Source organism: Poecilia latipinna, unplaced genomic scaffold (genome assembly GCF_001443285.1).
Source record: "Poecilia latipinna isolate Pla-1442-1.1 unplaced genomic scaffold, P_latipinna-1.0 Scaffold67, whole genome shotgun sequence".
Classification (NCBI taxonomy): domain Eukaryota; kingdom Metazoa; phylum Chordata; class Actinopteri; order Cyprinodontiformes; family Poeciliidae; genus Poecilia; species Poecilia latipinna.
Window position 1 is genome coordinate 363,029 of NW_015112683.1, and position 10,830 is coordinate 373,858.

At 37.0% G+C, this 10,830-nt stretch overlaps 1 protein-coding gene across 2 annotated transcripts in view; it reads right to left on the bottom strand.

Annotated features, from left to right (window-relative positions):
• Positions 1–71: 71 nt before the first annotated feature.
• bmp5 (bone morphogenetic protein 5) overlaps positions 72–10,830 on the bottom strand; it is a 15,305-nt gene continuing 4,546 nt past the window's right edge. Inside the window, exons 2-8 of one of the 2 annotated variants that reach the window (XM_015060434.1) lie at positions 9,975–10,366; positions 6,863–7,055; positions 2,660–2,808; positions 2,128–2,325; positions 797–873; positions 544–654; positions 72–460 (exon numbers count right to left, since the gene is read on the bottom strand). In XM_015060434.1, the coding sequence (XP_014915920.1) occupies positions 311–460; positions 544–654; positions 797–873; positions 2,128–2,325; positions 2,660–2,808; positions 6,863–7,055; positions 9,975–10,236 (1,140 nt within the window). In that variant the 5' untranslated portion in view covers positions 10,237–10,366 and the 3' untranslated portion in view covers positions 72–310. Of the gene's footprint in view, positions 461–543; positions 655–796; positions 874–2,127; positions 2,326–2,659; positions 2,809–6,862; positions 7,056–9,974; positions 10,799–10,830 lie in introns of those variants that run through there. The other variant, XM_015060426.1, reaches the window with a different exon arrangement.

Consider the following 10,830-nt stretch of genomic DNA (forward strand, 5'->3'; position numbering starts at 1 on the left):
ATATATATATATATATATATATATATATATATATATATATATATATATATATATATATATATATATATATATATATATATATATATATATGCCATAGGACACACAAGGGAAAAGATTATGCACACAAAGTCAAATCATCATTTTGTACTAGACACTTAAATATTACAGTATTCAGTGCTATTCGTTTAAAGGGAAATAAATTAACCAAGAAAACTTTATATACATAATACTGTACATCCAATCACACCTGCAGCAGATGTGCTTCCCAGCAATTTCCATTTCAGGCTCCAAAAATTAAACTGCGTCAAAACTAATGGCACCCACATGATCTGACAACCATATTTCTGTATTTTTTCAGAATAACATTAGAGCTGTCATCAAAGTACAGCACTGATATTGCGTTGAGCTTGGTTGGGGCACAGCAGGGCTTTGGCACGTTGTCAGGAAACATTAAATGTACCTATAAATAAGAAGTATGAATTTTTAATGGCAAGGATATTGTACGGCTAAGCACATGTACAATGCATTTTAAACAGCACTTACCAGGGTTTGCACAATAGCATGATTTGTTGCATTCATTTGAGCATTAAGTGGAAAAGAGCATTCGCCGTCACAATAAAAAGCAGCATAGCCCTCCGGTGCAATGATCCAATCCTTGGCAAAAAAAATACAACAGTTAGCTTCTCTAGTTTATAGCCTGGATACGCTTTTCCATATACTTATGATTTAATGTGACCACCATGTGGAAACTGTGTCAATATTGTTTTACAAGAGATTTGAAAGCTTTGTGTCTTACCTGCCACCCCAAATCTCGAAAGCTGACATAGAGCTCATGCTTTTTGCAGGCCTGCTTTTGTTCACTTGTGTTATAGTCTAAGGGGAAAAAAAGATTAAGACAAAAGAAGTACAATTAATGAAATAAGCCATTATGCATTAATCACTATAACTGTTTTGCATGTCAGTCACATTGGTATAAACTCTGTATCATGCAAACACAGCTTCAGCATCGCCTCTCTATATGCATTGTCTTGTAACATACATCACTTCATCTCCTGTCTTGTTGAAATGATGTGACCTGAGCCTCACAGATATACTGCACATGTAGTTAAAACCAGAAATGTACCATCACTTTTTAAGGAGACATAAAACCTTTGTCTCAACAGTCTGTCAATTAAATCAGTAAAATGTTCTTTGTGTTGGGTAAGCTACAATAAACAGAATTAGATCCATTTGCAAAATGCCAGAACAATGTTTTGTACTTCCTTCAAATTCAGAAGTTTACATGCATTTCATTATTATTTGGAAGAATTACCTTTTAAATTATATGAACTTCCTACGAGTTTCCCAGAAATTTGGCTCATTCCTCCAGAAAAGCCAGAAACTGGGTTACTTTTTTAGGCCACTATGCTCAGCAAGAACCTTCAGCTCTGCCAGTAAATTTTCTATTTATCTGAGATCAAAACTTTACGATGGCCACCCCAAAACGTTACATTACTAACACGATTAGGTCATGAAACCATGTGCAGACACCCTAAGATTTACTCAACTCGGCATGGCGAAACTCCAAGCGGTTCTAGTTAAAGGCAACTTGACTTACTTTTTTTTTTATTAATTCATGTAATAATTACTTGAACACTTGGGGGCACTCAAACAGGATCACTGACACAGGATCACTGAAAAAGCAATGTACCCTTTCCTGATGCAGTAAAACATTGAATTTTAAGAGCCAGTTCCATATAACGCATGCCATGCATGCTGCAGCTAAAGCTATCCAGAGTCCGGACTGAGAAACTAGTAACAGATTTCTTCTTAAAAGTTCTAAGATGCTCTGATCAAATTAAAGCATACATTGAATAAATACTTTGACAACAATGCCAATGGTAGCATTGGGAATTCTGCTGAATTTTCTCACACTGGCATTTTTCTCTCCAACTAAACAAATGTGCTGAAATTAGTGGCCGTTTGCTTTCCAGGATAACATTTTGGGGTGAAACAATGGCTTTTCAAAAACAGGTATATTTATTTTACAGCTTTTCACACATTTTTTATCATCATTATCAATTATTTCATGTGATAAAGAAATCATTAAAAATGTTTTATCATCATAAATGCATGCCCACTGCACACCTCCAGGTTTTGACATCCTTGATGATTCTTGTTGATTAGTTGATTTATTGCGATTGTGGTTCTTTTTCCTTCCGCCAGCAGCTCTCACAGAGCGGAGCAGAACTCCACTGGCCTTAAAGAAAGCAACGACAAATGGCTGTTTGGACTGAGGCCCGTTCCTCCCGATGATTCCAGCAGATTTTATGTTGATGCTCCTTCCTTTACCAAAAAAACAAAACAAAAATAAAACAAACTTTTAAAATAAATGGGACACTTTATTATTTCTTTTATTGTAAACCTATAATAACAATGCCAAAAACATTTAATGAGTCTGTGGTGATTTTAGATTTATGTCTATTTCTCAGAGGTCTAACAATACTTTCTTTGGTTATATTTTTGATTAATATAAAATGTTGACATGTAGAATGAATCAAAAGACGAAACTCAAGCTTTCTCTGCAGCCCAAAACAAATCTGTAGATTATGTAAAGACATATTTTTTTTATAGAATGATCCCAAAAAATGTTGTGTAAAGCAAAATTAGCTTTGCTTACCATCCATCATTTCCACACAGAGCTGAAGACCAAAATTTTGCTGTGGATTTATCACCCAATGGTTACTGGTGGCTGTTATATCAAACACAAGCCAGCCCCCGTTAGACGCCTGCACCTTTTTGGAGTCGAGCAAAAATGTCTCCGCATCTCTGGAAGTACAAAAGAGCAAAAGAAGCATATTTTTTTTATTTATATTTTTTTTTTAAAAAGTGCTTAAAAATTGTGCTTTCTAAGCATGTCTTTTCAAAGGCCTGCCATTGAGAACCAACTACACTGAAACACATGCAGCTATTGTTGAAAAGTTGCATGCTGGGACAAATTGCACTTATAAGGTAAGATCTTTGCCAGTACTTAAGGCATTTGATGAACAAAACATTTTCAGGGCAATGAATCATGAATTTAGCTTTTGTGTATTTTACCATGAGCTTAACAGAAGGCAACAATCAGCCCTTCTCTTTGAAAAATTATAATTAAACAAAACTTCTACAGTTTTTGTTCGATTCCTTTCAAGTGGCAGATCGGATAAGGCAGCAGCTGTTAGTTTTTTGTGGTTTCACGGAGCTGGTTGGAGACATTAGAGGTTTTCCATGTGGTCTCAATTGTTTTGGAACTAGTCATATGTTTTTCAAAGGTGAAATAAAACTCTAGATTAATTCTTTTGAGGCACTAAGTGTTGAACTTCCTCTTTAAGGGGCAAAAAAAAAATCAAGTTTACTTTGTCTCGGAACATTGTGAACACTTACTGATCGAATGACCATATTTATGAGGAAACATGTTTTCTTATTCCTTATTGAATGGTTAGAAGCACTGATCAAATAGGAAAAATTGTGTTGGTGGAAACAAATATAACGTGACGACACTTAAAGGTATTGTCACCTTAAATGTAGGCTCCTTTATGTATTTTCTCCACATTTTTATGAGGATAGTGGCTTGGGTGTTTCAGCAAGATGACAGTGATGTCAGTGAGTGTGTAAGCTTTGTTGTCTCCACAATCTTTAAATAACAAACAATATTGGAGATGCACTATACAGCATCTTGAGGACACTTGTCATCCTCTTTAGTTTTCGTATATCTTTGGACCAAAGATTGGTATTACGATAGTTGATTCCCATTTTTAAAAACCAATATTAACTCTATGCTAAGTGATTGTATATAAAATACTGATTCTAGCCTTCCCACCATGAGTGGTTATTAATTATTTATTTTGGGAGCAAAGGTAATTTCAAACCACGTGTGTGAAAGAGCAGAAAACAAAACAAAAATCTCACGCAGATAAGCTGCAAATATGAATCGACATATCGTCGAAAATAGAAATGTATTTTGTGGTAGTTTGCTATATTTCTGTTCTTGTTTTCACATTAATTTAAATACCTCACTAATGCTGCAAAAAGTAAACCTCTCTTTGCACATCAACATCAATTCTTGCATTATTAGAATTTAAGCGTATGAACTAATGCAGTCTGGAAACAAGTTTAAAAAAAATTTAGCTTCACAATTGTTCAGCTTAGAAGCGAGTTTGCTCAATGCCATTGGAGGTTATCATTCTAGTGGTGACTGAAACTTTTACTTACTTGAATGAAAGATATTTGATTAAACAAACATTAGCTTCATAAGCTAATGAAGAGAAATGAAGTTATACAAATTGTTGAGTTGTAAGCACCAAGTAAAGTCTCACTCCTGCTTGTGAACACTAATCAAAATTGCTTGTTGAAAACATGTGTAAAAACATGAACTGAACCCCCTTCACCTTTAAGATGGCAGAGTCCATTGACTCAGACCTTTTCAACTCCCTGGAGGGCCATATCTCCCCTTCAATCACTCACACACATTTTTGGAAAGCAAATGCGGGGCCACTGTTAAGCACACCCCTGTGTATTCAGCAATCTCATACTTTAAACTTCCGGAATATTCTTAAGACAGGCAGGTGGTGGGCAAAACACTGACCATGGGCTCACCCATGAGAAACCCCCCTGACCCTTAAGTGTGGTCCCTAATGCTTTGATTTGGGACACAGCCAGCTCGGTAGGCAACACAAGATGAGTGACAAGTGAAAAACTTTCCAATCTATACATAAGTGCTCGACTTGCTAATGGGGTTCACTTTATCCACGAACTATATATATAAAAGCAGACAGTGCCTGTGAGGGAGACCAGAGTTTCTGATAAAAGGATATTTATTGTTGGTGGAAAGGACAACAGCTGAAGAGTGATCAGCCTCTTTTAAATGTGAAATAATACTGATACTTTTTAAATAAATGTATCCTGTACCAGAAATGGTTAAGTGATACCTTAAACCCTTTAGTCTAATCAAAGAAATAAGAATTTTGAAATTAATTTCCATTTTATTTCAGATATTTTTGGATGCTTTTAACAACAAATAAAAATCACCATTTATCTTTTTTTGTATCATAACTGACATTGGGTATTTTCAGTCCTGTGCAATCATGTCTTTGCAACCCAAAAAAAGAGATACAGCTGAAATTAAATATTAAACTACACACACACACACACACACACACACACAAATAAACAAACACAAAACACGTTTCAATCGCTTAATATTTCTACTTGCTAAATGCCAATAAATAGACATCAGACAAGATAAAGGGAGAGAAGAGTAGATCTGCACAGGTCTGGATCCTCCTCAGGCACAATTTCCAGATAGTAGAAGGTTTCACACTCATCAAATAAGCAATTATTTCTAACTATAAACACCATGTTAATAATAACATTGCAGAAGAAATTTATTTATATCCCAGATATGACCTTGTTTATGCAAGCAAAGTGCATATCTACCCCAAGTATTCCTTGTGAAGATGCTGAATCAAGACGATAAAATGGTAGAATGTAACAAATCCTATTTACTTAGGGTCTGAAAAACCACTCAGAGACATGATGAATATTAAGTAGCCTGTACATGTATAGCACTTCATGTAATCCAGAGGACTTCAAAGCGCTTTAGTCTACATTCAGTCATTTACCCATTATAGATTCTCACGCTGATGGTGGTAAGCGACACTGCAGCCACAGCTGCCCTGGGACAGTTTGCCCACCGTCAATGGCAATGCAAGTATCTAGCCTGGACACAATGTTAGAGTTAGGAAGAATGGGGGTCCAGACTAGCAACCCAATGGTCATAAGGTGAACTCCTACCACCGTCTCCAGTCTGCAATCTATCTACGCAAAACAAAATCCAAAGGCCTTGTGAAGATGCTGTTAAAGTGGTAAGAAAGTGTCATTATCCATGGTGTTACAAGTCCTGTTCAGCACTGGACTGAAAAGCCAATCAGTGACGAAGAAGCCATTTCTTTTGTATAGGGACAATTTTCATGTCACAAAATAAATTACTAAGTAGCTCAAGGACACCAAAGTCAGTGTTTGGTGTGGCCATCAAAAAGCCTGATCTCAGTCTCAGAAATGTTGTAGTCAGATTTGAAAAGGTGTGTCTAAACAACGTGACAGCTACAACATTTCTCGCAATGGGACATAATTTGATTAATGACGGAAACTCGTGGATGGACACCCAAAGCATTCAACCCAATATTAAATACTAAAACTGTTTATTTAAACTTCTGAAGTTGAATTTTTTTTTTTTACTGTCAAAATAACTTAGGCTCACACACACACACACACACACACACACACACACACACACACACACACACACACACACACGCACACACACACACACACACACGCACACACACACACGCACACACGCACACACACGACAGAAAACAATTGTAGGCATAAGGTGCCATTTCTTTTCTTTGGAAGTGTTGAACATAATAAGAAAACAAAACAATAAAGAGCCATTAGGTGCCAATATTATGGAAGTCTCATGATATCTCGTTTTATAGTGTAACACAAAAAATGCATAAGATGTTTATGGCCCCAACAAAACATATACTTTTGTCAAAAAGGCATGTTGCCATTGTCATAGGATTATTCCTCTCCTACAGTTGAAGTTCATGGAATACAATTACAATTACATGACAGAAATAGCTTTTGGATTTAAATTTTATAATATATATGATAATTTAAAACAGGTTACGGTACTTATGGCTGTAAGGTGTACTCATAGATAAAAACTGCATCTGAAATAATTCACAGTAAATCAATGAAGCGGCAGAAAACAAAACGTTTTTTGAGTTTCTATTTGATAGTGGCATTAATGTGAGTGTTTTAGCCGATTTAAACTTACTTGTTATGATATTCTTTGATAACTTGATATATGGAAACCTTCAGGGTGATATTGTTGTAGCGAGCGTGACTGCGGTCCTTATAGATCCTAAATTCTGCTGCGGTCACCGCCTCTCCATCTGGGATCTGAGTCAGGTCAAAACGGAACTCCTTGTAGTGTCTTCTTTGGTGAGAAAAATCTTTATCTTTCTCCACTGGGAAAAGGAAAAAAAAAATAAAAATTTACGATGAACTTCTGTATTACTGCCAAGTAAATCTCAACAGAAAATATGAGTTCACCTCCTGAACTGCTTCTTGTGTTGCATGACAGAGAAAGCCAGCATGAATTGCAGAGGAGGGAAAAAAAAAAAAGAATATTTATCACATCTTCTTTTACATTCAAGATCCAACCCAAACATTTTGAGTATCAACAAAAGCACTTTCCAGTTCATTAAATCAGTCAACTGAATACAGGTAGCAGTTCCCAGACAGGCCCTCTACTGTGTGCCTTACTGCATTCTCCAGCCATGATGAATGGGCTGTCAGTTAAGAAAAACAGGCTGATTTCAATTAAAGACACTTTCCGCTGCTGCCAAGCAGAAAGAAAAGAACAGACAGGACTCTTCAGAGCCCATGTGAGTGTCTGCTCTGACCTCATTTCTGACCTGCAACTCACCTCTACTAAAAATTCCCCAAGGAGTTGTTTGTGATTCGGAAATAAAATGAAATAGCCCTTGTTGAGAAGAATTTTTGAATTATTTTTACTAACACAATAAAACCTGAGCAACAGCATTATCGAAAGATAACAAGTAGCTAGAGAGAGTGACCTCAACTGTCTCACATCCATAATTAGCGCAGCAAGGAGGAATGCAGTTGGGGTCAGCGGACGTCCTGCGATTGGTGGTGATATCATGTGGGGTGTTTTCCTGATATTTTATCAAGAGAGAGCACCTGCGGTTACTTAGCACAACCAAGTCAAAGGTCAGGCTTGACTTTAAACCACTGAGTGACTTCTATTAAATTAGCCACAGGCTGTAATCTGAAGCAGAAGTACCACTGAGAGGAAAGTGCTTTCAACTTTGAATGGCTAAAGCTTCAATAAGTTCTCTCCATGCTAAGACTAAGCTGCATGCAAACTGCTGATTAATTAAAATCACCAGAACAGACAGTTGGATCAAATCTTCAATCCTCTTTGAGAACGTTATTCAATAATAATAAATTAATTAATATAGTTAGTCATGTGCTAGTTAATAGTCTCAATGTATTTCAATTATTTAAAATGCTACAATTGATACATTTCTCCTTAATACCATCCTACGGTTTAAAATCCTTTAATATGCTCTGGAAAGTAGTGGATAAGCTAGAATTTGATTGGGCTATACTGCCTATAATGCAATGCAGTATTGTCCTTCTAACTGTTGCTGTGCGCTGCTATTCAGCTAGCTGCAGAATGCCACTGCACTTTCCCTCACTTACAAGAAAGACAAATTTGGCTCAGTGGAGATTTTTCCTGTCAATAAAAACTGGGTTAGTCATTGATTGGAAATCACAGCGTGCCACCGATCACCTTAGGAAATGTTTGCAAACTAAAGTTGTTAAGCTTAAAGCAGCATATCTGTTCAGCTGCTGACTGCAGGCTAGTTATTGTAGCAGATAACCTGAAATTATCAGGTTATCTGCTAACCTGATAATTTCAGACATACTGTGTTACACTAATATAGACATACTGTGTTACACTAATATGCAAAGAATGGCAAGAAAATACATTCTGCACAATAAGCACAGTAAGCTATTATAAAATTCAATGGGTGTTTAATTCGTAATTTTTACTTAAGTTTATTTAATTAAATAAAAATAGATAAACGTTACATAAATATTATATGTGGTCATAACAACCAATATTTTAAATAATTTTGGCATGAGTTGTTTTTCAATATTAAATGAAAGTAAGTAGATCACTGTGCACGTTTTTTTGTTAATACAATCATTGACAATTGCATACATTACAGTATTAATTGCATGAAAAGGGAGCCTAAACGTTTTTGTTTTTTTTTAAACAGTTGAGGTCCGCCGCTGTCTTTAGCATACTGTAATAAAGACAAGAGCCTCTTTGAGAACTTTACTGAAAATCCCCCAGAATGAGAGCAGAACTTTCGAGGCTGACAGCGTACATGCCCGGGTAGAGTGGTAAGTGGAAACAGATGGCCTCAGACCAAGGTGAGGAATTATTGTTTCAGGCAATGCTACACACGTTCACTTTTTTTTTTTAACATTTTTGCTCTGTTTTATGTAAAATATAATTTTCTACCTTGAGATGCCAGTACTATGTTAACACCGTAAGAAGTTTATGTTTCCAGGGACTTTTAAAAATAGTTTCTTTACACTCTGACCTTCAGAGTAATTCACCATGTGCTTGAATTATCCTTGCAGGGTGACAGACAAACAAATTTCCCAAATGGTTGTAGAACTCTGTAACAATGAAAGAACCTCACAAGCAGGCATCCATCAATATCACCCTCCTATCTCTCTCTCTTTTAACAACAGGAAATAATTGAGATCAATTTTCTCAAGGTCAGACAGTCATCTGATAAGCTGCCCTGAACCACTGGGTTCAGAGTTGCAGCTACCGAACAAATACAATCATTATCCAAATCAAATGCTGTTTTCATTGAAAGGTGCACAAAATGTTAGAATGTATAATGTTAAATAATAATAATGAAAAAAATAACCTAAATATAAATGGTGTTTGAATTTTACATTAAAATGAATGAGTGAATGAAAAGAGAAGATTCTATTTTATTAGTGATTTATGTGACCTGTTTTCAATTAAGCCGTTCATACAACAGCATGTATTGGCAGACACACAGCGGAATTTCTAACAAAAAATATATATACATACCACAATTTTTCGTACAAATTAATACATGTGGACAGGAGGATTTTCTTGGCGTTTAAATCAGAAATAATTTAGATTCTTCAAGAGCGTATTAAAAATGAAAAACAATTCAAATTGAAACTAAAAACGAACTTTAAGCGTCTGTTATTTGAGCATGGTTGAAAGTTTCCTAATTTTTGTTAGTCGTTGTTAACCTTTTAAATTGATCCATTACTGCACGGGCCAGTCAGACACTCACCTAAATTGACAAAGCTCATAACCATATCAGCATCATTGAGGAAATTGGTGTCGTGCGCCGTGGTTAGTGAAGGACTGTGCCCCAGCAGAGGGGCCGCTCTGTAGGGCTGCGGCACACGGGAGTAGCCGACGTGCTGCGGGTTGTAGTAACTTTTCTTGGAGTGCCCTTGAGCTTTGGCACTGAAGCTCTTCCCTACGCTCCGGTTTAACACCGCCACCCCTTCCTCCTCCTCCACGGCCATGGCGTTGTATAGGTCGAGCATGAAGAGCGGTGCGGAGGACGCCTGTTTCCCGGGAGAGAAGGGCCTCGGACGGTGAGGCAAACCCAGGATGGAAAGGATCTCTCTCTGGATCTCCCTGCGCTCGTGATTGCGCAACCTCCTGTAAATAAAGCTGGAGTGCACATGGTTGTCAGTGAGAGCGCATTGAGCGCAGGAAAGAAAACTCAGACTGCTCCAAGCAAGTGCGAAAAGTGCGCGGCTCAGAGGAGTACAAAGCGCTGTCATCCTGGCAAATTGCTCTCTTAGAGATGAGAGGATGAACTACATTGCAATCTCTGAAGGGGGGAAAAAAACAAGAAAAAAAATTCTCTAAAAGTCTACAAATACGGATTCATAAACTTTCCATAAAAAATAGAGGAGCCACAAGTTTCACGGTAGTAAGACAGGAGTCTGTTTGGGTACAAAGTCTGCAGGAAAAATCGGTACTCCTGTCCTGTGTGAGAACTTTGTCTGGCAGTAGGCCCGTTTACTCCTCCAAGGTCTATCCAGAGTCTCCGAGTATTTATGAAGCGGTGACCCCGTCCCTCACCTTACTCCTCTGACATGAAAAAAAAAAAAAAAAAAAAAAAAAAAGGG